General features: G+C 57.4%; 8 protein-coding genes across 8 annotated transcripts; 2 read left to right on the forward strand and 6 right to left on the reverse strand.

The window, feature by feature from the left end:
- Positions 1-543: 543 nt before the first annotated feature.
- L226DRAFT_441054 (uncharacterized protein) lies at positions 544-1,223 on the forward strand (the record flags this gene model as incomplete). Its single annotated transcript, XM_067674817.1, has 3 exons — positions 544-704; positions 870-960; positions 1,026-1,223. Coding segments are annotated over 3 exons (450 nt in total), but the record flags the coding sequence as incomplete, so codon positions are not given.
- Positions 1,224-2,115: 892 nt separating this feature from the next.
- L226DRAFT_576500 (uncharacterized protein) lies at positions 2,116-3,224 on the reverse strand (the record flags this gene model as incomplete). The annotated part of the gene is made up of 5 exons (XM_067685365.1): positions 2,116-2,420; positions 2,483-2,561; positions 2,630-2,681; positions 2,745-2,953; positions 3,012-3,224. The coding sequence occupies 5 exons, from the start codon at positions 3,222-3,224 to the stop codon at positions 2,116-2,118; spliced, it is 858 nt and encodes a 285-aa protein (XP_067528902.1).
- Positions 3,225-4,303: 1,079 nt separating this feature from the next.
- On the reverse strand, positions 4,304-7,961 carry L226DRAFT_601506 (G-protein alpha subunit). Its single transcript, XM_067685685.1, has 13 exons — positions 7,878-7,961; positions 7,782-7,827; positions 6,988-7,612; positions 6,878-6,930; positions 6,718-6,827; positions 6,498-6,528; positions 6,195-6,238; positions 5,588-5,701; positions 5,456-5,505; positions 5,077-5,191; positions 4,854-4,871; positions 4,634-4,667; positions 4,304-4,556 (listed from the first exon to the last, which is right to left on the reverse strand). Exons 1-13 carry the CDS (start codon positions 7,950-7,952, stop codon positions 4,507-4,509), a joined length of 1,365 nt encoding a protein of 454 aa, XP_067528903.1. The 5' UTR covers positions 7,953-7,961; the 3' UTR covers positions 4,304-4,506.
- A 1,647-nt stretch (positions 7,962-9,608) lies between these two features.
- Positions 9,609-11,404, reverse strand: L226DRAFT_495851 (uncharacterized protein). Its single transcript, XM_067677534.1, has 3 exons — positions 11,391-11,404; positions 10,397-11,320; positions 9,609-10,322 (listed from the first exon to the last, which is right to left on the reverse strand). Exons 2-3 carry the CDS (start codon positions 11,295-11,297, stop codon positions 10,018-10,020), a joined length of 1,206 nt encoding a protein of 401 aa, XP_067528904.1. The 5' UTR covers positions 11,298-11,320; positions 11,391-11,404; the 3' UTR covers positions 9,609-10,017.
- Positions 11,405-11,509: 105 nt separating this feature from the next.
- L226DRAFT_617588 (uncharacterized protein) lies at positions 11,510-14,931 on the reverse strand. The gene is made up of 5 exons (XM_067687057.1): positions 14,481-14,931; positions 14,313-14,429; positions 13,853-14,250; positions 13,586-13,802; positions 11,510-13,533 (listed from the first exon to the last, which is right to left on the reverse strand). The coding sequence occupies exons 1-5, from the start codon at positions 14,491-14,493 to the stop codon at positions 11,636-11,638; spliced, it is 2,643 nt and encodes an 880-aa protein (XP_067528905.1). The 5' UTR covers positions 14,494-14,931; the 3' UTR covers positions 11,510-11,635.
- A 472-nt stretch (positions 14,932-15,403) lies between these two features.
- On the reverse strand, positions 15,404-16,394 carry L226DRAFT_576504 (uncharacterized protein; the record flags this gene model as incomplete). The annotated part of the gene is made up of 4 exons (XM_067685366.1): positions 15,404-15,473; positions 15,527-15,727; positions 15,797-16,004; positions 16,073-16,394. 4 exons carry the CDS (start codon positions 16,392-16,394, stop codon positions 15,404-15,406), a joined length of 801 nt encoding a protein of 266 aa, XP_067528906.1.
- A 321-nt stretch (positions 16,395-16,715) lies between these two features.
- On the reverse strand, positions 16,716-22,034 carry L226DRAFT_346944 (uncharacterized protein). Its single transcript, XM_067674117.1, has 17 exons — positions 21,756-22,034; positions 21,531-21,701; positions 21,339-21,453; positions 21,131-21,276; positions 20,482-21,071; positions 20,404-20,430; positions 20,018-20,352; positions 19,915-19,946; positions 19,806-19,849; positions 19,512-19,751; positions 19,293-19,449; positions 19,172-19,233; positions 18,525-19,111; positions 17,888-18,466; positions 17,439-17,821; positions 16,843-17,373; positions 16,716-16,786 (listed from the first exon to the last, which is right to left on the reverse strand). The coding sequence occupies exons 1-16, from the start codon at positions 21,859-21,861 to the stop codon at positions 17,093-17,095; spliced, it is 3,855 nt and encodes a 1,284-aa protein (XP_067528907.1). The 5' UTR covers positions 21,862-22,034; the 3' UTR covers positions 16,716-16,786; positions 16,843-17,092.
- A 510-nt stretch (positions 22,035-22,544) lies between these two features.
- Positions 22,545-24,515, forward strand: L226DRAFT_576506 (SecY protein; the record flags this gene model as incomplete). The annotated part of the gene is made up of 6 exons (XM_067685367.1): positions 22,545-22,554; positions 22,614-22,681; positions 22,740-23,019; positions 23,206-24,044; positions 24,099-24,270; positions 24,451-24,515. 6 exons carry the CDS (start codon positions 22,545-22,547, stop codon positions 24,513-24,515), a joined length of 1,434 nt encoding a protein of 477 aa, XP_067528908.1.
- Between the last annotated feature and the right edge of the window lie 670 nt (positions 24,516-25,185).

The following is a 25,185-nucleotide window of genomic DNA, read 5'->3' on the forward strand; positions in this document are numbered from 1 at the left end:
CCGGCATCTGCACCCGTCCGCGCGCCTGCGCCTGCGATCCCGCCTCCCGCGACGATGAAGCGCAAGGAGAAGACGGCGGAGCGGGAGCGGGAGCGCAAGCGCGACAAGGACAAGGAGAAGACGAAGAAGTCGCGCGCTAGGGACCCGGAGTCGGACGTCGACGTCGAGAATACGCCCGTGAAGCCGTCTGCGAAGGACAAGGTTCACGCTCACGCTCAGAGACCGAAGACGAAGACGAAGACGAAGGCGTCTGCGCCGAAGAGCGCGACGAATATCGCGCGGCCGGACTTGTCAGCGTCCGTCTTTGCCGGTGCTGAGGCGCACACCAAGTCGCATACCCGGTCTCAGTCTCAGTCTCAGGACGACGCGCGTGGAGATCTTCAGCGTGAACCTGCAAAGGTCACTGGGAAGCGTCAGCGGAAGGGTGACCACGACGACGACCACGACGAGCCACATCCGCAGGCAGATGATGCCCATGCACCACCCACCCCCACGAAGCGACGCGACGACCCAGATCCGGGCTTGGGCTTGGGCTTAGGCTTGGCGTACGACCTGCCGCTCCCCGCGGCAGAGCTCGAGGGCATGCTCGTCGAGACCCTCGCGACGGCGCGCGCGTCCTCGCTCGCGTCCTCGGCGCTGTACAGCGCGGTGATGGCCACGCGGCCTGCGTTGCGGGAGATGGCGCTCCCTACGCGCAAGGGCGCGTCGCGCGACGCTGCGGAGGGGCACGAGCCGGAGCAGGGCGATGGCGAGGAGGGGGAGCACGAGAAGGGGGAGCACGAGAAGGAGAAGGAGAAGGAGAAGAAGGAGAAGAAGGAGAAGAAGAAGGGACGGGGGGGAGGACGCGGCCAAGGGGCGGATACGGCGAGCAGGCGGGCGTGGGTGCCTGCGATTGAGGGTGTGCTCGAGGCGGGGTGGAGGAGGTGCGGGGTGTTTGGCAAGGTCGTGAACCAGGGCACTGTGAGTCCTCTCCCTTTTCCCCTCTTCTCTCATCGTGTGGACGCTGACCGCGCAACGCCTTGCAGGACGCGACGGACCACGAGCTCGCGCTGGAGGCGCGGTGGTTCTACGACCCGGACCGGGACGAGGACGGCGAGCGGGCGGCGCTCGTGAGGAGCATGATGCGCCGCCCGGGGAAGCGGAGCGAGACGAAGAAGGCGAAACATTATTATTGGCGGCCGTTGCCCAAGATCTCGCGGTGGGATGCCGAGGACGAGCTGTGAGCTAATATGTGAATGCGAACTGAATCATTGTTTTTTTCTGTTTTTTTATGGTTATGTGTGTCTGTTCGTTGTGTTCTTCATGTTCTGAATTCGAACCTGTCGTCGGCATCCTCGTCGTAGTTGGTCGTTTTGTACATATGTTTCGACTAGTACGCGTACAGCATTACCTATAGTTTTGTGTTTTATGCCGTATGAAGAACGAACGCTTCCTGTAAGGCGATGTTAATGATCAGAATACCTTCCAACTCTCCGCGGTGCTTCCGTGACTCAAGATCCGCCGACTTGAACGTCCGACGACCGACGTATTCCAGTTCTAGAGCCGTCAGGCGATCGCGATCGCGAGCAGTATGTCGTCTTCGCTTCATGACTCGACGGTACACACATCCTTTATAATGAACAGCTGAGCTGAACTAACTACTCCCGAGTCTCGTAGCCGGGGGGAGTTCGCAGGTAAGAATGGCGGCGGGACCGTGACCATACATACATACGGTATCCCTCCAGCTGCCCGGCGTGCCATATCGGTGATGAAGCTTTGAGGGAGGCGTCGCTGAGCCTGGCAGGCCAGAACGGATGGCGGTCTTGGCAGCGAGAGTGGACGCGACGTATACGTAGCCCGGGAAGGCGTCGATCAGGTACATTGTAGGCGTTGACGAGAGAAGTGCTGGAGCACCGTGGTCCCTGCGTTGGGCGGTGATTGCGAGGCTGCGGCGCCGTTCCGGTCACTCATGAGCCGGAGTTGTAGTACACTGGCGAAGGACGTGGGGGATGTGCATTGGAATTGAGAATGAGAGCGGGTGGGGGGTGTATATGGGTTGAGAAGAGATGATGCGTGCACAACGGGATAATAGTGGTCGATAGGCGGTAGGCGGACTCGAAGAAAACGCTACCCCGCTCAAGCAGTGGAGCCGTAGACAAGCGCATTATCGAAGAGCACGGCAAGCGCTGCAGTACGATTCACCCTCTTCGGCGTTGACTTGGCGTCCACATGCCCGGCCCAGGGCTGCAGCTTCCGGCGATAGGGCGTCATCAAGAGCTGGCCTTCTTGAGGGCATAGCTGGGGTGAAAGCGGCGGTCCGGTGTACGACGGATTAGGTCGAATGGGATCGGACTTGAGGGAGCGCAACACACGTATGACCGCGACACGCGTGCCGGAATGCTCTTTGAGGGTAGACGGCTCGAAGCAACATACGACAGAACCTGTTGATGGTAAGGCATTGAGCTTCCTTGTGACTGTCTACGGCGGAGACATACAGGCTGACCTAAGAAGGGAACGTTGCACATAACAGAGCCATATTGGAACGTGGTGATCTTCTGAATTCTGGTCTGCGCGATGTGCTTCTGGCCGACGAACACAAATGTGTGCAGTTTGTGGGCAAGCGATAGGTCGAATGGTTGCCCGAAAGCACGCAGAAATTGAGAGCGTATGGAAACGCCACACCTGGATGGATAGCGATGTTCCTGTGCGAGAGCCATCAATTGGTGAGGAACAGTCGCGTGAGGAGATGTCGGATGGGCGCGAACTTCTTGGTACCAGCGATGGCGAGAAGGGGAATAGACCACGGAGTGGCACCGGATTTCGTCGTGAAATCGGTCCCGGAAGCAAAGCTCCCAGGGTCATTTGAAGGGGTGAGACGGAAGCGAATCTCTCCTGCGAGGGGCGGGGCTCGAGGGGGTTGGTAATAGTAGAGGAACCCGCTGAGAGGCTTGCTGTTCAAGCCACCCAAGTCCTCCTGTGGTGGTGAATACTTGAAAAAAAACTATCGGGCTGCCATCGAGACGGCGATTGACGATGAAAATTTCATCATCTGAGCTTCTCCGCGGCCCGAACGTGATATGATCGTCTGGCGTGAGTTTCGTCGGGTCCAAGGGCTGATAGCAGTCGAGAGCTTGAGCTTGCGCAGTGACTGTCGAGGAGCATTGGCAGGAAGCGCGCTGCCCGGTGCTGGCATGTGACCCAGAGATGTAGTCAATGTCCGTGACGGATATAAGGGTCGACGCCATGTAGAATTCGTATTGTGAACCACTTCTCTCCATCGTCCTGGTCGGCCAACGCGGCTCACTAGATGAAACTCGCGATGTGTCGTACATCCGAACCGAGGACTGACTCCGAGGTACGGCATGCTACCGTCAGACCGTTTAGCATGGACCTGAAGGGCTCCAACGGTCAATACCCTCGCCAATATGGCAGGCGGGAAGCATACCAGTGACAACAAGATCGTGGTTGACGTTGAAAGGCGAACTTCTCACGAGCAACCGCCGTGAGCGCCCAGAAGATGCAGCGAGAAACGCCCGCCGCAGCTTGAGCTTGAGCTTGTACTCGGATTTTGAACAGGTGCCAATCCCTTTGGTCACTAGTCACTAACGGTGGTCTCTGCAAATGCAGCTCTTGCTGTGCGTCCTGCTGTCTCTCCCTCTCCAAGTTCTCATCGTATCCGTCAGATTGTCGGAGTTGCGAAGACTGTTACCGAACTGGTCGCGGAAGCCTTCTGCCCGAGGAAGAGGTCGTGTCCTTGCCAAAACCTGACGTGTCATCGCTGCTGAACCTGTGTAAAAAACTGGATCACTCTGGGGAGTCTAGGACCCAACGTGCATTTGCTCTTCGGAAAGCTTCTTCTTTGGCCATACTCTGCGACTAGTTTTCTGCACCTCTGTTCTCTGGAACCTCGATAAAGACTGCACAGGAGTCTCCGACATCCCGGAGTTCGGTGCGTCCCCAAACAGCTCCAGCATCAAAGACGAGATGATACTCTCGAGGATCAAGCTTCTGAGGCCTCCGGGTATCCACAACCCAATCCAGTCCGAGTCATGCTCTGGAGACGAGACTGGAGGGTCCTCAGCGCGGCGGTGTCTCGACTCTTTCAGTGGTTAGTGACTACTGTTCCTGTGTCCATATCTGCCGGTCGGTGCCAGCGGAAACCCACACTCCGCATCATACACGAATCGCCACAACAGCGCTCTATTCGGTATCCAATCCCAAGCTAGGCGAATCCCTACAATACATAACATACGGGTGGGGGGGTACTACTAATCCTACAGTACAAGTGACAAGCGAGGCCGGCCGAGTACTACTACGTACGTACGCAAGAATCTGAACAAGTGTCAACAGATCAGACAGACAGGCAAGAACAGACAAGACAGCTAGCAGTCGCCAGCGCAGGAGGCCAGAGCATTACGGTATATGCATGTCGTCAACGTAACATGTCGTCACAACCACAACTGGAAACTGGAAACCGGAGCCCACACACGCACGCACACCAAGGTCGCTTGCGGCCTCAACGCTCGCCTACGCGAGGCCGATCTTCGTCAGATGCGAGCGCATGATTGCCTCGCCGACTGGAAGTGTGGGACGATGCGAAGAGGATGCCGTCAGCGACCACGCAGCGGGCCAGACGTGCGAAATGGGGACGTACCGTTGATAATGATAGACTGTGTCGCCTTGATGTCCTACAGGCCAGAAGTGGCGCCATCGTGTCCGCAGTTGAACGGAGATGACAAGGGACAAGGAGGGAAAGCGGGTGCAAAGACGGGGCACGAGTACCGAGAAAAGAAGAGCGTGAGTAAGAAGACATCATACGAGGTTAGATAGTCGTGGAACGTGTGGCCACGTTCGATAGGAAAGAGAAGACGTACGAGCATCGACGTAAAGTGCTGCGGAGACGAGGGAAGAGGGACGTATGTCAGTCAGCCGTCGCCTGCGAACGAGCTGCCCCGGAAAGACATATGATAACCTCTCTGCACCCGTGCCACCCTACACCTCGGTAATCAAGGGAGTGTGGGGAAGCAGCAGGCGTACCTGAGGGCGTAGCAGAGAGGATATCGCAGGTCTAGGGACAGAGCTTGGGGAGGGACGTACGAGGTATAGTGGGCGATGCGAAACGTCTTTCCGTCTGTGCACCTGAATGAAGTGCGCGCGGAAGTACTCCGAGACCTCCTCGTAATTGTTTGGCCTGTCGCCGTACGACGAGATGCTGCACGTGGCAACGGACGAGCACCAAGACGGAAGGACATCGTCGAGGCCAAGACAGGCACGCGAGTGTGCGACAGCGAGTGGAGTGGGAATGCCACACAGGGCGCAGTCAGGGTAGAGCCGCACAGCAGGAGAATGAAGACACGCAAACGAGCAGATGAGGGATGGGAAAGGATCGGCCGCAGCAGGGACGGGAGGCAAATGAGACGATTAGTGACTATTCAACGTGCACGCGTACACGCGTACGGAGAGAGCGAGGACGTACTATTTGCGGACCTTGATACCTGCGTCAAGTTTCTGTCGTAGCAGGTCGGTCTGTGGGCGTCGAACGAACATATCTCAGCAAACTCGCTCTTGCGTCACCCGTCTCACAGACACAGGGATATCAGGGACACACCTTATTCAGCATGAGCACGAGCGCTGCGTTTCCGAGCAGCTTATTCGAGCATATCGTTGTGAATAGCTGTAGCGAGTCGTCTATCCGGTTCGTCCGCGGGTCCTCCTCGAGGTACTGTTACCGGCGTCCATTCCGTCAGGCGTCAGAGCGAGCATTGGACGTCAGGAGGCCAGGTTGACGGATGATGGATCCGGAGGATGAGATAGCGATGGGCCAAGGGGACCAAGGGGCGAGAAGAATGCACGGTATCCAGGCACGCCGCGAACGCACGTTGCAGCGCATCCAGACGAATCCAGAAGCACGTCCACGGACGAATGAATGGGTAAGCGGATCCCGTTCCCGTAGGATGTAGATTCGGCGGTCGAAAAACCCAATCATCCACGATTGGTAAGACGGTCATCGGAGGAAGGAAGCATGGGAGATCAAAGCCCGGTGAGAACGAGAACCACAATCTTGAGCGGCGGGACTAGAAGGCAGACGAGCGCGCGGTCGGTCGGGTGCACTTTTTTTGTTCCACTGACCAGTAGCCGGCCAGCGGTGCACTGTAACGAACTCCAACCGCACGCGCGCTCCTAGCTCCATACGCACACAGACGCATAGCACGTACCTGGTCGAAGGCGCTGATTGGCGCAAGGAAGATGATTGCAGTGGCTAAGGCGTTCCGTCAGCGCAAGTTCGTCATGCAAGGGCCGAGGACAGATGCAGAAAGACTAATCTCAGAGTTCCACCGGCACACGCGGATGCGTGCCAGGCAAACTGTCATGCAAAGTTCGCGGTGCCGTTCGGCAGCCGTGGACGAGCGATGTACAGGCCGGACGCAGCTGACTCGATGAGCGTAATCGCAATGAAGGCGCGCGGCCCGCGAACGCTCGTCCGGGAGGAAAGGAGTGCGGAAGAGAACGTAACGCACCATCGTCAAAGTAAGGCACCCATGCGTGTCGCTGGACGTGAGAGCAGGGTTAGCAGAGGCTGACGATCGACCTGCGCCTTCACAGAACGACAGCGTGTGACGGCTGAAGTCATGAGGAAGGCTGCAAGCGAGGATTGAAGGTAAATGACTTGCCTGACCGCGCTGTGAAGAGGCGAAGCATCAACAGAGTGCGATGAAGACACGGAGATGAGAAGCATACTGCGCCGCCGACATCGTAGAGAAGCCAGTTGTAGTTGGTGCCACCAAGATTGATGTCGAACTGGTGCTCTGTCACGCCGATCGTCTGCAGTCGGACGTGCAGGATGTCCTCTGCGCGCGCACCGTCAACGATCGTGCCTGCAATGATACGAACGACGCACCGTTTGACGGGAGGTAGTCTGGTTGCGCAATCCGTCGAATGTTGGCAAGGAAACTGGGCGGGCGAAGTCAGCCCCGAGAAGCAAGGCACAGCGGGGAACTCGGCACGTACAATGCAGCGTACTCCTCCAGCTTCAGCTTGTGGCTCTTGAGCAGGTTCTGCACGCCCGGATGCCACCAGAGGTACTCGATCTCATCCATCGAGGCTGCGAGCGTCGTCGCGACGATGTTCGTTACCGCTGACTGGCGTGGTGTCATGCCCAACCGGTAGTCCTCGGACAGAGGCCACGATCGCGCGGCCGAGTTGAGGGCCTGCCACCCGGAACGGACGTACACGCCCGTCTTCCCGCCCGAGACCGTTATACCACCGCTGAGCTCAGAAGCAAGCGCGTCTTCGCTGGCGACGAGTGGGAGCAGTTTATTTCTGAGGAGCGCGAGCTCCGGGAACCACGCAGGATTTGCGCGTGAGTAAGTCGAGGATCCAGAGCCGGAGCCTGAGCGAGAAGTGCCAGAGGTCGAAGGTGCGATCGAGAGGGAGAGAGGGTCGCCTCCAGAGACGCCCAGGCCGTACTCCCAGTCGAGCTCGTCGAGGATCATGCGGATGGCTTTGAGGATGTTGAAGTATACGATGGGTCTCCATGACGGCCGCTCGTTCTCGAGGGTCTGAGAGGAGTAGTACAGCTGAAACTGCTTCTGGAGGGTGGACTTGCCGGACTCGGCCTGACCGAGGAGCATCACTGCGGAGAAGCACGCGTGAGCGATGGGTATGAGAGGATGAGCATTGGGCCGAGGGCGTCGGAGGTTAAACGCGAGTCAGGGCTCGCACTAGCCTCGTAGATACTCGGGTGTGGGTGCTTGCGAGAGGTATGTGCGCGTGCAAGACGCGTCGGGAGCTGGACAACGTACCTTTTATATCCCTTGCCCTCTTCCTCTTCATCGCCTCTCTCTCTCGCTGTAGATGCTGTCGGGACAAACACATCGCTGAGGGAGCAATGTACGGACCTTGAGCTCCTCGTCAATGGCATTGCTGATGCGGAGGGCCTCCGCCTCTTCGGCGGGAGAGCGTCGCTGGCGCATGTCGTGGGTCTGCGCGTCGTGCTGCGCGTGGAGGACGATGAGGAGAGACGATAAGAAAGAGTGACAGACGAGGCGGAGAGAGGAGAGGAGATGGCGGGGGAGGATAAGGCCAGGCGAGCGTCCCACGGAGGGTTCATTGTGATGGAGAAGAACAGGCCATCATTGTCTGATACTTGCCTCCTCCCGTCCATGCACAGCCTGCCCCCATCCGGTAACCCAAAACCCTCCGCGCCCGCCGGCTTTCCGACTCTCTTCTCGACCTTCTCCATCCCGCGGCGAGGCAAACATTTCAGCGCGTAGAGACAGGCACCGACGACGACCAGCGCGGACACAAATCTGAACACCATCTCCGGACTGGTCTTAGTCTGGCGCCACAAAGATTACTCCTCCGTGCTGAAATCGCGCCGGTCGAGCTGAGTGTGGTTTGCACGAGTAAGTCCTTTTCTGATCAGCGCACGGGAACACACCGTACTTCCCTGATTTGCGCTCGTTCCTCGTCCTCACACGCACACGCACAGGCCGTCTCATGCCGCGTCCTGACAGCGCGCCATGCGTGTCCACCACTTCCTCTCCATCCCATCATCCAGCCCGCCTTCTCCATCGGACGCATGCACGACGTCGAACCATCATGCCAGATAGACATGCTGCCAAAGTTCCTTCACTAGGTACCACCCACGCGTATGTGTGCTCTCGAATCCACCCGCACATCCAATGCACGCCATCATCAGCCCATGCGCTCACTTGTACTCAAATCAAACCACTGCCATCGCATCTCGCCGCCATTTTCATCCGATCGTCTGTATGTATTCAGTGTGGGCGCCGGACATCCACCTGCGCGCAGCTCCGGACACCGCTCTTCGTGCATCGCGGCCCCCTGCGGTCCCAGATACGTCATCCGCGCCTTCCCTCTGACCAACGGTATCCATACGCTGACTCTATCTCTGCACAGCTCGCAGAGCCCACGGTACCCTCGGAGCTTACTAGGACGCTCGACTGACGCGCCGCCGGCTCAGCATCTCCAAGTCTGCGCCTGACATCGCGACTTCCCTCTTCCACTGACAGATATCATCATTGCGGTCTGCGAAGGACAGTACCACTTCCCATGCCACCACGCGTCCGACCGAGTCCGTGTCCGATCGGTGGACTTCCCATCTACCGCCAGTACGAAGGTCGAACTGTTCCCGTCAACAAGGGTCAGATTCGAACACTTATTATGCAAAGCATGTTCCATCGGATCTTTGGGAGGTATGTATGTGGTACAAAGTACCGCGGTCATGCTTCTCAGTGGCGCACCAGAATGTGTTCAATGGTGTATTCGCAGGCTCGCTGTCTTCTCGCTACGGATTACTCATAGGCTCAACCAAACATTCTGACTTCCACCGCAGTGACATACGCAGCACTCCGAAATGTTGCGCTGTGGCTCCGCTGGTCGGCGTGACCGTCCACACTATCCGTGAGATCCCGCAAGCCTTGTCGTTGTCACTCCCTCGGAAGGAGTGGAACGTCATTGGCCAGGTATCTCAGTGGAGGATCCCCTCGTCAATCCGGAAGATCGCAGAAATGGGGTAGGTAACGGTAAGTCGTACCTATGGCTTACAAGCTCGCAGGGAAGACGGTGTTCAGGTGTGCGCCAATCGCGGGCTACGCGCTCATTGTGGCGCCTCCCGAGAAGATACCCGTATGTATGGTATGGTATGCACGACCCTGTATCATATTTCAACCACTGAATCGAAGCAGTACTCTACGGTGAGTAGGCTGTGACATGAGATCTTGAGATATGTTCCCAAGTCCACCACATATCTACAGTACGCTCATCCGAGTCAATCGGCTCTTCCGTCCGGGAAACGAGGGGCTATGCGTCTTCAGAACGGTAAACATTGGCTACCATAGAGCAGCAGTTCGCATTGGCATGAGGAAAGCCGCGAGCGGGAACGAGTGACGAACGAAGAAGTACGTTGGTGATGATCGCGCCTAGGACAGTGCGTGGGGGGCGTGTGTGTTGAGAAGGGCTGGCCCGGGAATAGGATAGTGGTCGATGATAGTCGACTTAATCACGCTACCCCGCTCAAGCCATGGAGCCGTAGACAAGCGCATTATCGAAGAGTACGGCAAGCGCTGCAGCGCTGTTCCCCCTTGTCCACGTTGGCCTGGCGTCCACATCGCGGGCCCAGGGCCTCAGCTTCCGGCGACGAAGCGTCATCAGGAGCTCGCCTTCTTGAGGGCACAGTTCGTGTGGAAGCAGCGGTCCGGTGTACGCCGGATTAGGTCGAACGGGATCGGACTCGAGGGAGCGCAGCACACGTATGACCGCCACACGCTTGCCGGAATGTTCTTTGAGTGTAGACGGCTCGAAGCAGCATAGAATCGAGCCTAGTGACGGTAAGGCATGAGCTCCCTTGAATGTCTACAGTGCTCAACAACAGATCGGAGGGATGCAGACTGACCTAAGTAGGGGAAATGGCGCAGCCGCTCACCCTGAGGCGCGGATTCAGCGGTTTGAAAGCACGTTTCGAAGGATGTCATCCGCTGAAATCGAGTCCGCGCAATGTGTTTCTGGCCGACGAACACAAATTTATGCTCTAGTTGGTAAAGGGCCAAGTCGAATGGCTGCCCGAAAGCATGCAGGAATCGGGAGCCCTTGGCATCGCCACACTTGAACGAATGGTGATGTTCCCGTGCGAGCTCCATCACTTGGCGAGGAACAGCCATGTCGACGTCGGTGAGAAGATGTTGGAGTGGCGCAAACGTCTGATTACCAGCAATAGTGGGAAGGGGGATGTACCACGGAACACCCCGTCGGGTCGTGTAATCGACCCCGGAAGAAAAACTCGCAGGGTTGTCTGAAGTGGTGAGACGGAAGCGAAGCTCTCCTGCGAGGGGCGGGGCGCGAGGTGGTTGGTGATAGTACAGGAACCCGCTGAGCCTGCCATGGAAACCACTTGCATCCTGTTGCCCGGGTGACTCAGGGTGCATGAGCGTGACTCTTGGGTAGCCATCGCGGGAGGGGCGGACGTCGAGACAAGTACAATCTATGAGTCTCCACCCTACAGATTTGATATAATCCCCCGGCGTGAGGTTTGTCGGGTCCATGGTACGGATAAGGCTAGACGTTTTCATCCGACGAGCTTGAGGAGGATCTGGAAGAGCATCCGCTGCTGTGGCGCTCAGAGATGTGAAGGTCCGCGACGGACAGAAGGAGCAAGGTAATCCAGTCTTCGCGCTACAACAAGCCAGTGTCACTTCTCGCCATTGTCTTTGACGACGAACGGGTACTTGAAGTCCACGAGATATCGCACATCGCCTAGGACGCAGGACGCGGTATACTGACAACAGATCATTTCTCATCGCCCCTTAGCTGAAGATGGAGCCTGCCGGAATCAATGTAAGCATCCAAAGTCCAATACCATGGTGAAAGTAATAACAGGCAGGACCGCGTACCGTTTCACCGTTCGACAGAGGATCGTGGTTGAAGCTGAAGTTCTTTCGCGAGCTTGAATCTCCCACGTGGCAGTCATGAGACGCTCAACAGATCGCCGCCGCGCGGAAACAATTTCTGTCAAGTCCAACGCCCCAACCGACTATGACTATCGAGTACGATACCGCCAGTACTTGGTACATCTGCAGTCATGAATGATGCCTGTGCGCCATCCACTGCAACGTCCTCTGCATTGCCACGATGTCACTCAGAAATCGAAGACAGCGCTCCTCCAGCCCTTGCGCCGCCTCTCGACCCTCTCCCTCACCTCACCCCTCCCCCGCGCACCCTCCACATCCTCTCTAACCATCACCGCTCTCCGCACGCCCTCCCGCACCACCTCCTCCGCATACTCCTCCGCTCCTGCGACATCTCCAACTGCATCTCGAGCCTCCTCCGTTGCACGCACCTTCACGCCCTCCATCCCATCCTCAAGCACCTCAGGGGCCGACGCGCCATACGGCCCACCTCTCCCAGGTAAGACCTGGGCACCGATCCCGACGGCGAGGACACTCTCCTCCGGCTCAGCAGAGGGCGAGGCCTGGGTGACAGTCGTACGCACGATGCCCTGCACAGTCGCACGCGTCCGAGTCTCCACGAGCGGTTCCGTCCCCATCTCCTCTGCGTCTTCTTCCGAGCACAGGTCCGAGTCGTTGTCGTTGTCGTTGTCGTCGTCTTCGGCGCCATCACCAGCAGCGTTCGATACCCCGACTTCCTCCAGGAGTGCGTTCCACCAGTCTTCCGCGCTCGGTGTCGCGGTGTCACAGTCTCCTTGCTGTTCCTGTCCCCGCGACGCCTTCTGCTGCACTCTCGACCGCAGCCGTCCCCCAAAGTCCGCCGCTGCCTCCAACGCGCCCCGGATCTGGCCCCGGAGCACCCATCCCACCGCCGCACGCGCCACTGGCCCTGCGAGCGGCTGCACGAGCAGCGAGTTGAGCAACCAGTGTTTGCTCCGCGTGAGCGATATGTGCAGCCCGGCGACGTCGACGTGCACGTCCGTCACTCTGAACAGCGGCTGCGGCTGTGAATCGCCGTTCTGCTTGTCACCATCGGAGCCAGAATCACCAGTGAGGAACGACAGCCATCCGGAGTCCCGCCCAGAGGAGCCTGGTGGTGAGGAGTCGAACTCGAGCTCGACGTCGAAGCTCAGCCCCGTACCTGTTGCAGATGAGGCAGCAGTTTCGCCAATGTCGACGCTAATGAGCCCTTCATCTTCGTATGAAGTGCATGGCAGGGGCATCTCGCAGCATTGTGCGCCCTTGTAGAGCACGTAGTACGCGACATGGTGTGCGGAGACGCGCATACCTTCGACGTGCACGCGCGCTCGTGTCTGGGTTCTTGTCTGCGTCGTCGTCCTTGTCGTTCTCGATTCGAGCGGTTCATGCGCATGCTCGGCCGAGCGACTCGTCCCAGCGAAGAGCGCCATGAGTGGGCTCGAGCTCTTCTGAGGGACATCAGTATCCACCACGGTATTGTCCACCTCCACCACGACTTCGTTCCAGCTCTCCACTAGCATCCGATCTGGAACAAGCGAAGCCTGCACACCCAAGGATTCGCTCCTCGAGCTACCCGTCGGGGCAGTGAGCAGCAGAGCATCAATCACAGCTTCGACCGTGTTGTTCACGAATTCGACGCGCGGCATGGGGATCGCGCTCACGGCCCCAAGGACACGCGGGAGCAGCCAGAGCATGAAGCTCTTCATGGCCTCCTGCTTGGCCCGTTCCGCACGATTGCGAGCAATCTCCGGGGCAGTCCAGAGCGCTGTCGCAGTCGCATCCTTGAATGAAGTTGCGAGGTTCGACAACGCGTTGACTAGCTTCTGCGTGGTCCGGTCCTTCTGCAAGCCTACTAAGAATGCATCGACCTCGCTGATGAGCGTCTGAATGTGCTGAACCCAGTGAGAATCCAGGTTGGAGAGTGACCGGTCTACGATACGCCGTGCTTCGTCGTACAAAAACTCGATGCGTACTTGGCCAACCCGCGATGACGCGAAACTGGGATCAGCAAGCGCGCGGTCGAGCCAGTCCCCCAAGGCCGAGAACCACTCTCGCATCGCGGTCTTGTTAGGGCTTTCGGAGAGCGCGTCGACGGGCCCGGTCACGATGTCTAGCACGACAATTTGAAGCGCCTCGAGGAGAGGATGGATCGACCGACCGACCAGAAGCGACACGCTGAAGGAAGATCTTCAGATCGTTGAGGACGCGTGCCAGAGGCGAATCGGCCCATACGAGGGGTGTCACCTCAATCGCAGGTGCTTCTGCATTGGATGCGACCGACGCTACGACACGAACTTTTGCAGCGTACTTGCGGGAGAGCGTTAGTACGGTACGGATGGCACTTTGGAAAGACGGCTGGCTGTGCGCGCGGGCGACGGCCTACGAAGTTTTGTGAGTTGATTACAAACGCGGATGTACGATCCATGTACCTCTTGCAAGCGATGGACGACTGCCGCCTTGAGCTCATCGGGGCTTTGTTGTGTCTTCTCGCGCAACTCGCCGAGCTGCTGACCGAGGATACCTTCTCCGCTGACTTCTTGAGAGACCTTCTCACTCGCTTCTGCAGCCTTGCCCTTGACGTCTTCGATTGTACCTCCGCCTGGACGGACAGTCTTTCCAACATCCCCAGCGGCCTTCTCCACGCTCGCTGCGACAACTTCCACGCCGGCTGCAACGTCCGCGACAGTTTCACGTGCGACGAGGAGGACATCGGAGAGAATGGGGCGGAATGCGGCCGATGTGGTAAGAACGTAGAGGAGTGTGTATACAGAACGGACAAGCGCAGCTGCATCCGAGGTCACTTCCTGTTGCGAAGGAAGCTCTTGCACTGCATGTGTAGGTCGCAATGTCGATGTGCGCTCCCATAAGAAAGTATACAAGAATGCTCGCCAATGGCGTCGACGTCGACGTTTCCCTGATGCGCAGTCTCCACAGCCACATCTGCATGCACGGGCATGGATGTTATCTGTCTCAGCTGGTATGTTAGGTCTTGTACTCTGTCATCATCTAGAAACCTATCTGAAGGCTCGTCCCAATGCTACTGAGTACGCGACTCACCGTTCTTTTCCATACCGAACTCCAAGACAGCCTGTAGAGCGTCCCTGACGAAGTTCAGGACCTCCTTTCCTGCTTCGTTTAGCTCCTCTTCTCCAGATCCTCCTCCATCTCTTTGTTGCAGGTGCGAATTGAGGACATCCGAGGCTAACGCGTGTTTCAAGGCTCGGTTGACCTGTTCCTGAGATGGCGGCTTGCCAGCGTGCAGCCTGCTCACGACATCCGCGAGTTTATCAAGCTATGTTTTTGCTGGCGGAAATCGGTTGGTATATGATGGCATGCAAATGTCGCCACGATCCGGCGGGAGAAGATGTTCGTGGTCATCGGCGGTGTTGTCTCGGCAGCACGAAAAGCAGAGAACCATTGTTGGCGATGTCGATGAATTCGTAAGCAACGGACGCAGAGACGATGGTGGTTAAGGAGGAAGATGAAATATGGCGCGAGGAGGAAGTCATGGTGGTGGACGTTTTGGGAAAAGGGACACGTGCGGTGCCCAGGAACGCTGCAGCTGATGACGCGACAGACTTGACGCGGTCACATGCCCTACGCGTCGCGTTGTATGTTTTTCGTCAATCGCATCTCAAACGCGACTCTCGCATTGCTCGGACTGCTACAACAACAAGTGGAACTTGGCAAGGGTCTCGGGAGACCACCCCCGCAGTGGAACGATCTTATAAGAAGCCGATGTAGGAGTTGGACAGCCACCAGATCTGAGATCTGAATAATTACAGGAGTACGACCAAGCATTGCAGGCTATAGGTGCAGCAGATAGCCGAGATAGTAGAAGCAAAAGACCAAGCCGTAGATTGGACAACTGCACGGGATCCCAATACACACGCGCCCTACCGCCCCTTGATCAGCAAGCCCGATCGATGGCACGGAGCTTGCTGCCGGGCTGTACACTTCCCAGGTTTGTGAGTACTTCATTACTGAGGGCGTGTACAAGGCCCCGCTTCCTTAGCCTGCTTGCGTATCGAACTTCTACGAGTCTCGAACCTGTTGATCGGTCAGCACTCGTAGACAATGCAACAAAAGGGACCGAAACTGACCAGTTGTATACGTACTCCGAATCTACGTGAAGCATTTCCGCCAGCTTGGCGCGCTGGGGTGCGTCCGGTACACCATTTCTGCTCATATAGTCCGTGAGGAAGACCTTCTGATCATGGCTGATGCGGGTTCTCTCCTTGCGGGGCCTTTCAGTCTCCTTCTGAGGATCATAGGATGGATCTTTGCCCCGCTGCCACCGGAACCTAGACAACAGCAAACACGAGGCATGAAGGCACGCTGCGAGCGCGAAAAAAAAAAAAAACAAAGCGTACCAGCGGTTGATACGCTCCGGGTCTAGCCCAGTCTCACTGGCGAGTACAAGGCGCTCCTCATGCGTAGGTTTCTTGCTGCGGGTGCGGTAGAATTCCCAGAGGACCTCGGTTTGCGCATGGTTCGCAGGCGGTCGCCTAGTGCGCGAGGTGCTTGTATTCGGTGGAGTAACAGCTGTGGAACCAACAGCGGAAGATGAGGATCCTTGATCTGCAGGGAAAACACCTGTGAGCTTGCACTCTCTGAGCGCTGTTGTGCAGGGAAGGCGTTGTACTCACTGATGTCCAACCCAATCCCGCGGCTGACGCCACCGTACGTAACATCGTGCAGGCTGCGGGTACCCCACTGGTGTTCTGCTATTGTTCGATCGTACACTTCCGCTACGGTGTGTTCAGCCAATAGGACTGGGTGTCTCGCTGGCTGTACGACCTGGTGCGACGGGAAACCAGTCGGCGCAGGTGCGAGGTAACCGCCTTGCACTTCCTGGCTTCCTGGCCATCCTCCAAAAGGAAATTCCGGAGGAATTTGGCTGGCAGGGAATCCCAAGAAGTGACCGGCACCGGAGTTGTCGTCATGGCTGGAATACGGCGGGAAAGACATGGTTCAGTACGAGGATTTGGTCGGTGTTGATGAACGAGAGGTTGAGACGACTGCAAGCGACATCCATTGCGAGCTCTTATATGTTACTTGCATGCCAAAGCGGAGCCAAAGCGTGAAGCTCGCATTGCCTCAGTCTAAAGCGTTGGCGGTCGAGAGGTCCAGGTCCAAACAGTTCGCCATCGGGGTAGTCAGCCGGTCCTGAATAATACGCCCATCACGCGACCGAAAACACTGGACAGTGGTGTTTTCGGTGAGCTGATAGTAGTTGGGAGGACTCAAGATAGGTCTGAGCAGTCTGAGTAGTCTCAAGAGTCAAAGGTGACCAATTCCGGTTGCTGGTACGGCGCTGGTACGGAGAGTCACTGGACGCCCGGAAGAACCGGCCCGTGAACCTATAGGCCGGGCCGTCGGTAAGGAACGCAAGGAGATAAGTTCAAGTTCAACGCACCGACACACGATGTCTGCCTAGTAGGATTAGCTAACCCTCTCCCTCACCGCACCCCTCCCCCGCGCACCCTCAACGTCCTCTCTTGCCCTCACCGCTCTCCGCACGCCCTCCCGCACTGCCTCCTCCGCATACTCTTCCGCCCCCGCAACGTCTCCAACCGCCTCCCACCGAGTCCGTTACATGAATATTCATGAAGTTTCCAACATTTACACTGACAGTCACCTTCAAGGATGGTATCGCCGCGTGATGGTCATGACCGTGCCAGGACGGCTCTCAGAAGATCCTCCAACGCCGCCAGCTTGAGGTTTGTCGCGTCAAGCTTCGCCTCCACACGAGCCATACGCTCTTCTACAGTCATGGCCTTCTCTTGGTCCGTCTCAGCGGTGATCACCTCTGGGCCTGGTGCAGAAACGAGGGTATGGGACCAATTGTGCTGACTCGTGTCGTTTGGTGCAGATGTACCTCTCAGGTACAGCCATTCCTTCTCGCGCTCCATGCGCTCGTTGCAGACATAGCACACGACGGAGTCCTCTGAGACGAAGAGGACAGGTGTCAGCCCATTTGCGATTCGACGAGTTATCGAGAATAGCACATACCAATGCAGGTTAGGCAGCACCAATACGGCGGGGCGGTGATAGAAAATTTGCACATCACACACCACAGACCGGACGAGTTTGCGTCTCCAACCGCGGTCTGCACCGCGCTTCGTGCTTGAAAGAGCTGGAGTTGGTCTTCGGCCCATTTGAGCATTCGTCTCGCTCTGTCGAAGTATGGGTGGAGGTAGACTCTCCACTTCGCGTTGCGATACTGTACCACGTTGTGCGTCGGACTGTGGACCTTGTTGTCCCGCGTGGCTTGCCTGTTCGCAGAGAAGCACTTGATACACAGGTCGAAGGTGTGGTAGGCTTCGTCTTCCGAGCAGTTCATACATGTGAACCGAGGCGTGATCGGATACTCGCCGCAAGCATCACAGACAATACTAGGAGAATGCCCCGTCCAGTCAGTTGCCGTCACATACCAGAAGCCCGTGACATGAAGTACTCACTCGTGTATGACGTCTCGCCGTAGCTGGTATGTGGCGATACAGCGCCACAGGTGGAGGTCATCGGGATGTATCCCTTTGATGAGCTGAGTCCACTCCTGAGCCTCCTCGACGTCCTGACCACGCCATGGCCCAGGCTGGCGGCGCTTCTGCAGCAGTATTTCAACGTACTGCTGGCGTTGCTTCCTTCTGGCAGAGAGTCGGCCCCAACTCAACGTCCTACTCTGCATCGCCCGAAGAGTCGCGTTCAGAGCAAGTTTCCAGAGCGCTCTTGGACGATTCGCCGTGAACTCCTCGTCTGACGGACAAGAGAGCAGGTACTCGACAGGGCGGCGCGTGAGGAAGAACGTGCCGTGAGTGAATCCCGCCGTCATCCCAGAAACTGCAGTACCTGTGTCGGACGCGCCATCATCGTCGTGATCCTCATTCGCATCTTCGCTCGAGTGGGTGTCTTCTGCTTCGTCCGCGCGTATCTCAGGCACTTCTGCGGCTGAATTTACATTTTCCTCGGCAGGAGTTGCATTTCCTTCGGCTGAAGTTGCAGTTTCCCCGACTTCAGGCTGTTGCGCAGGAACGTCGCCACTGTCATTCTCCGTCAGCACTCAGTGCATCGATGGATACCTCTCTTGGTCAAACTCACCTTGCCTCCTCCGCACCCGTCTCCTGTTCAGACTCCTCTCCATAGACGACCAGCTTCCAATCAACATCGGTTGGCCCCCATTGCCCGCGAATCTCGTTTGAGTCCGGGGACACGACACCCTCGTAACGCCACATGACCTTTTGACCGTACTGGGGGAGCAGGTACTCCTTGACGAAGGTAAGTCGATCGTTGTCCAGGGTCCCTTGCACCACGTAAGGCCCGAACGCGTCCGTGCCAGAGGCGATGATGGCTCCGTTCACGTCGTGGTACGAGACAGTGAAGCTGACACGGCCGTCACCGTCGCCGTCCTGATCATCGTATGCATACGAGCCGCTCCAGTGCCCGATAAGAAAGTGTGCGACGGGATGTGGGGAAGTCGGATCATCAAAGATCGGATCGACGATGAGATCGATATCTTCCGTCGTCGGCTCGTAGAACAGCGGGAGGTCACCCTGCTGCAACTCGGAGTCTCCATCGGATGTGGGTGCAGGTGGGATTGGAGGGACGTCGTTCACCATGTTTGCGTCGTCGTCGGGATCCCTCTTCCAGTAATCGCTCATCTCCGGTTCTTCAAATACGAATGAATACTATAACGCAAGAATGTGGTGAGCGCATTGCATATGGAGACTGATCGCCCATCCACGCACCAGTCCGAAGAAGAACTTCTTCATTTGCTCCTTGTCGTCCAAATTCTGCAACTTATGCACAGCTAGACCGGGCGAATCGTGATTACGTGTTCGACGGACTCACAAACGAAGAGGCACTAACCTTGCAGGGTCCGCACCCGGTCCCAAATTGCATCGGTTAGAGTCGAGAGTGAGTACTGGATGACCGCGAGTTCTCCCATGTGCAGAGTAACAGTGTGCGCTTGCTGAACGATATACAAGCTTCTCCTGAGCAGGATAAAGACGAGGGGCATGACATACTGGGGCGAAAGCACGCGACTGTCAATTGCTCGTGCATCATGCGCGCAACGACCAGACTGACCTTCTCCGGCCTCCCATTCCCCGCCACGATCGAGAGTGTATTGGCCTCGTCGAGGTAATAATTGACGCCCCGCAAGTTATGTTCGATATTCCGCTCATTCTCGACGACGTAGTCCTTGAACTTCATGAACATGACGTCCGACTCCCAATCGGTGCTGTCCCACTGCTCGACGTCGCGCAGTCCGGAGAGGAAGTCCTCGATCCAGCGCACGTGCCATGACGAGATGAAGTCGCCGATGATCTTGCGGTTTGCGGGGAGTGCCTCGACGGTCGCCCGGGCGATCTCCGAGGTGACCTTCCGGATCCGCCGGAAGTACCATTGAACGGTCATCTCGAATCCTGCAGCGAGAGCGGGAGCGGGAAGGGTGAGAAAAATGCGTGCAGAGGATGGATAATGAACGCACCGTACGTCCAGTATGCAATCCAATGGGGAAGGCTGAGAGCAGACACGATGAGCCAACGATGAGCGTGCCGATTTGTACTATATACCGAACATGATCCTCTTACCTCCATTTCTGCGGCCGGGCCGCGGTGAATGCGTTGGCCTCCGCGATCGTCACGAATGAGGAGACATCGTCGTCGAGCGCCTCGATGAGTGGTTGGATACGCAAGACAGTTATGAACTGCAACGCCCACTCGTCCCCTGGCGAAGCATGCGGGTCCGTACGATTCGCGATATCCGCGATCTCCTCCATAGCTTGCGCGGCGGCCGCGGGGTCGATCCCGTCCTTTTTCTCCTGGGTAATCACACGAATTGCGGCGAGTGCTGCGTGGCTCCCTTCGGCGAAGTGGTCCCGGAGTGCCATCACGAGGTGCTTGGCCTTCACGCTGCCTTTCCAGCCCTGTCCAACAGTAAGGTGATTGCGGCCATAGGATGTCTATGGCAAACGTACCATCTCCTTCCAGACGTGGTACAGGTCCTGCGGCAGTCGTTAGTGGTGAAGGGTGACGACTGGACACATGAGACTCACCCGGTCGACAATCCGCTCGTGCGGCCCAGCGAGAATGGTGTCGATGACCCGATCCGACTCATGTCTGATCTCGACTTTCACCTCGTCCACTTGCATCTTCATCGCCTCGAACTTCTGGTCGAAGAACTTGTTGTCCGCTAGAACCTGCTCGACGTCCTTGTTAACCTCCTTCCGCAGGTCCGTTACCGTCAGAACGGCGTCCGGGGTCTGACCCGGGACCGCCCGTTTCTTCGTCCCCTTCTCATCCTTGTCCTTACCCGGCCCGGCCTTCTGCTTCGCGAGCACATCCTCGAGAAGCTTATCGTTCTTCAGGACGGCGTCGATGCCACCGGCCTCTTTGGCAACAAGCGCGGACAGGTCGCGCTCTTCGGGCGTTCGCATGCGCTCGAACACGACTTCCATCAGCTTCGAGACATTCTCGTTGAGCTCCGTGAAGGACGTGCTCATCGCCGTGAGCGTGACATTAGCGGTGGTGATTCCGATACTGGCATGGATCTGGAGGTCGAACTGAATGCCCGCCTTGTGGTCGGCGAATTGCTGCGCAACTTGGGTGAACTTGCCCTGCCACTTTGTGCTCGTGAAGAATTTCACTGTCATTTCGACGCAGGTGAGCAATTAATTCGACAACATTGTGTACTCGCGTGCGTACCGGCAGTGGGGCGTTTCTGGTAACTGTCGCAGACCTTGGCGCAGCGCTTGATAGAATCGATGATGGAGCCTAGACGTTTTTTCAGGCGGTCTTCAATCGACAACCCATCAGGCCCCGGCTCCTTCACGTTCACGACTTGATTGAGTCTTAGTCTAAGCTGTCAGCATGCTGTAATATGAACACATGTCGCGCGCGAGCTTCGACTCACAACTTGAGCGTTTCCATCATGTCGCACATGGTCAGGTTGAGAGCAATGACTTTTTCGTCATTTTCTCGTCGCGTCAGCTCCAAGGTCAGTGCAGCCTTGAAGATGGACACAGCGACTGAATACCCGGAAGTCGGTTAGTCATTCCAGGACTCCGACGCGGCGTGAGGATCCGGAGGCGGTTCGATCGCTCACTTTGGATGAACGGATGCGCTTTGCCAAGTTCGTCGAGTACGTTCATGAGCACCTTGCTATTCTGCGCGAAGTTGCTGACTTGATCCTTCACGATGCTTAGAACTTGCGTAGCAGCGTCGCTCTGTGCGATTGATACTAGAGAGCTCCCGGACGCTCTCGATACGGCATTTCCTGTGCATGTGTTTGACATTGAGATAGGCAGAGGAAGCGGCGTAGCTTACTCACCAATAGCATTCAGTCTCTTCTCTGCCTTCGATGGTTGATGCGTCTGGATGGCCTGAATGGCGGCGTCGGCTTCCTGTAGTGCGGCATTGGAGAACGCAGTCGACATTGCTCTCGTCCCTCGGATTCACACGGATAGTCCTCAAATCCTAAGTAGTTCGTTCCGTCAGGCGTTTTGATGTCCGGCGCTGTTGCTGGGAGTGTACACCAGAGTGATGTGAAATTGGGATTCGGACAACGCGAGGTCGATTGTTATATACCCCGGAGAACCTTTGCAAATAGTTCGCGGGAGTTCCGTGGTCCCTGGCTTCTTCTCCGATGAAGGTGTGAATATACTTCGATGAGAGGACATCGATGACCTATCTAAACCCAATCATGGAATATATGGCCATGGCATAGGCCAGTTCTTCTACGTACTTACTTGAACGAAGACCGGCGTGAGGTTGAGATAAGGCATGAGTTCCCTTGACCGTCTACGGTGCTCAACCGAGCGGCGGGGATGCAGACCTGGCGCGGCCGACCAGGTGTGTATTGAAGCATGGCGTCCTATAAGTTACCTGCACAACACGACCTTTGCCAACGAGTACTTAGGGTGCGGGAGTGCACAAGGTCGACGCTAGAAGAAACGAGCGCGTACGACGCGCGAAGAGGATCATGTGCTGGCGCGCGCGCGAGCGACCACGTCTCGCGCGATGTTTGTCCGTGTTTGGAATGCCAGCAGATGAATACGCGCGACGTGTCTCTTGCTCGAACTCACCTCCGTTCGCTGACCCTCGCCGCTCGTTCGCCACGATGAGCGGATGTACGTTCTCGTTCTCCTCGCTCTCATGCACGGCGTGCGCTGACCTTGGCTCGTCGCAGTCCGGTTCCTCAATCTCGTCCGACCGTTCCTGCCCATCCTTCCCGAGGTTTCGTCCCCTGACCGCAAAGTACGTCTTCCCCATCCTCTCCAGACACCTACTGCGTGCTCATACGCACCTCGCGCAGGTCCCGTTCAACCAAAAGGTGCTATGGACCGCCGTCACCCTTCTCATCTTCCTCGTCTGCTCCCAGGTCCCGCTCTACGGCATCATGTCCTCTGACTCCGCGGACCCCCTCTACTGGATGCGTGTCATCCTCGCCTCAAACCGCGGCACTCTCATGGAACTCGGTATCACTCCCATCGTCACCTCCGGCATGATCATCCAGCTTCTCGCAGGCGCGAACTTGATTGAGGTCGACTTTTCGCTCAAGGAGGACAGGGCTTTGTTCAGTGGTGCACAGAAACGTGAGTCGTCATCTCTACATCTTCTCTACCGCAGCTCGTTTGCGTACCAAGCTGGCAGAGGAACTACGTTGCAGGTATGACCGGTCGGTGCCGGTATACTGTACAGCGGCGCTACGTAGTGACCGTTCCTCAGGCTCCCCGCTCAGGTTCTTACCCGTCCCGAACCCTTGCTAACCTTTCTTCCAGTCTTCGCACTCGTCCTCGCGCTCGGTCAGGCAACAGTCTACGTCCTTACCGGCATGTACGGCCAGCCCCGCGACCTTGGCGCCGGCATCTGTCTTCTGCTCATCATCCAGCTCGTCTCGGCCTCCCTCATCGTCATCCTTCTTGACGAGCTCCTCCAGAAGGGTTACGGTCTTGGCTCCGGTATCTCGCTTTTCATCGCGACCAACATCTGCGAGTCCATCGTTTGGAAGGCCTTCTCGCCCACGACCGTCAACACCGGCCGCGGCCCCGAGTTTGAGGGCGCCGTCGTCTCCCTCTTCCACCTCCTCTTCACCTGGAACGACAAGGGCCGCGCCCTCCGCGAGGCTTTCTGGCGCGAGCGGCTGCCCAACATCATGAACCTCATCGCCACCGTCGCCGTCTTCGCCGTGGTCATCTACCTCCAGGGTTTCCGGATCGAGATCCCCGTCAAGAGCAACCGCTTCCGTGGCCAGCGCGGCAGCTACCCCGTCAAGCTCTTCTACACCAGCAACATGCCGATCATGCTCGAGAGCGCGCTCACCAGCAACGTCTTCATCATCTCCCAGATGCTCGCCAACCGCTTCCCCGATAACTTCCTCGTTCGCCTCCTCGGCGTCTGGGAGCCCCTCGAGGATTCGCCCCAGCTCGCGGCCGTGTCCGGCATCGCGTACTACATGTCGCCCCCGCACACGCTCAAGGCCGTCCTCCTCGACCCCGTGCACACGCTCATCTACATCGCGTTCACGGTCACCGCCTGTGCGATCTTCTCCAAGACCTGGATCGAGGTGTCTGGTAGCGGCCCGCGCGATATTGCCAAGCAGCTCAAGGACCAGCAGATGGTGCGTCATCTTCTCTCTCGTCCCGATGTTGCTAGTGCTGACACATTGGCGCAGGTCATGGCTGGCCACCGCGAGGGCTCGATGTACAAGGAGCTCAAGCGCGTCGTCCCGACCGCTGCCGCGCTTGGCGGGGCTATCCTCGGTCTGCTTTCCGTCGTCGCGGACTTGATGGGCGCGATCGGCAGCGGGACTGGTATCCTTATGGCGGTCACCATCATCTACGGCTGTGAGTACTCTCTTCGCATCCCTTCGTCCTGTCCTCGTTATCGCTGCGCCCCTCCGTCATTTCGCTCGTGCATTCCGGCGACGTACCCCGTCCGCCGCGGCGCTTCCTCGTTGTTCTTATAACCTCTCACCACACTACACCCGCGACATGAACTCATGTTGACATCCTCCGCTTTCACAGACTGGGAAATCGGCATGCGCGAGTCCGGCGGCCCCGAGATGGCCGCGCTCGGCGAGCTCTTCTGAGCGTGCGTACGCATGCGTGACGTCCTCGATCATATGTAAGATGTTCGGGCTGGCACTCCTCGCTGCGTGACGGCAAGGAAGGGAAGGCAGGGCAGGGTGGTGTGGTTGATCGGATCCCCCCGATGTACGACAACGACGACTCGGACTGGACGTCAAAGTTATGTTACCGGTAGCACCGACGCTTTTTGCAGTAATTTAAGTCCTGGTGGTCAGATATGTGTGCGTGCGTGCGTGCTGCGTGGTTGGATTGAAGCGAGGGCGAGAGCGAGGGCAAGTACTGGACATATAAGGGCGTGCAGCTGCACATCAACGCCGACTCGCAGCACCTCTTCTATCCGCATATACATTCATATGGCTCCGCATCCCTTCGTCGTCCATCATGCATCCGTAATCATCCAAGCACGCACGCATCATGCACATATACATGTATCCACTCCATCCTAGGCCTCCCATCATCATCATCCCATCCTCCGACTCGACTCCCCTCGCTCTGCTGTGCACTCGCATCTCTGCATTCGTCCGCCCATTCACCTGTTTGTGCGTAACATGCCATACCTCGAGGTTATTTGTCGCATTCTATATCCCAACCCTTCGTGTTTTTACCCCGGAACATACTGCCCAGTCGCGTGCGCGTTCAATGTAGGAATTTGTGAGGGTGGTACGCCGTGCA

Source organism: Lentinus tigrinus (genome assembly GCF_003813185.1).
Source record: "Lentinus tigrinus ALCF2SS1-7 unplaced genomic scaffold L226scaffold_66, whole genome shotgun sequence".
Lineage (NCBI taxonomy): Eukaryota > Fungi > Basidiomycota > Agaricomycetes > Polyporales > Polyporaceae > Lentinus > Lentinus tigrinus.

Coding starts and splice junctions, on each gene's coding strand:
- L226DRAFT_346944 (XM_067674117.1), bottom strand. CDS start 21,861: ATGTCGACTGCGTTCTCCAATGCCGCACTACAGGAAGCCGACGCCGCC. Junction 19,947..20,017: donor GCCCGGCCGCAGAAATGGAG/GTAAGAGGATCA, acceptor GTCTGCTCTCAG/CCTTCCCCATTGGATTGCAT. Junction 19,450..19,511: donor GGAATGGGAGGCCGGAGAAG/GTCAGTCTGGTC, acceptor CTTTCGCCCCAG/TATGTCATGCCCCTCGTCTT.
- L226DRAFT_495851 (XM_067677534.1), bottom strand. CDS start 11,297: ATGAGAAATGATCTGTTGTCAGTATACCGCGTCCTGCGTCCTAGGCGA. Junction 10,323..10,396: donor GCGCCATTTCCCCTACTTAG/GTCAGTCTGCAT, acceptor TACCGTCACTAG/GCTCGATTCTATGCTGCTTC.
- L226DRAFT_601506 (XM_067685685.1), bottom strand. CDS start 7,952: ATGCGCCAGCGACGCTCTCCCGCCGAAGAGGCGGAGGCCCTCCGCATC. Junction 6,931..6,987: donor CTGGAGGAGTACGCTGCATT/GTACGTGCCGAG, acceptor TCGCCCGCCCAG/TTTCCTTGCCAACATTCGAC. Junction 6,529..6,717: donor TCTACGATGTCGGCGGCGCA/GTATGCTTCTCA, acceptor TCTCACGTCCAG/CGACACGCATGGGTGCCTTA.
- L226DRAFT_617588 (XM_067687057.1), bottom strand. Junction 14,251..14,312: donor CGTCGACGTCGACGCCATTG/GCGAGCATTCTT, acceptor CTACACATGCAG/TGCAAGAGCTTCCTTCGCAA. Junction 13,803..13,852: donor TCGTCCATCGCTTGCAAGAG/GTACATGGATCG, acceptor AAAACTTCGTAG/GCCGTCGCCCGCGCGCACAG.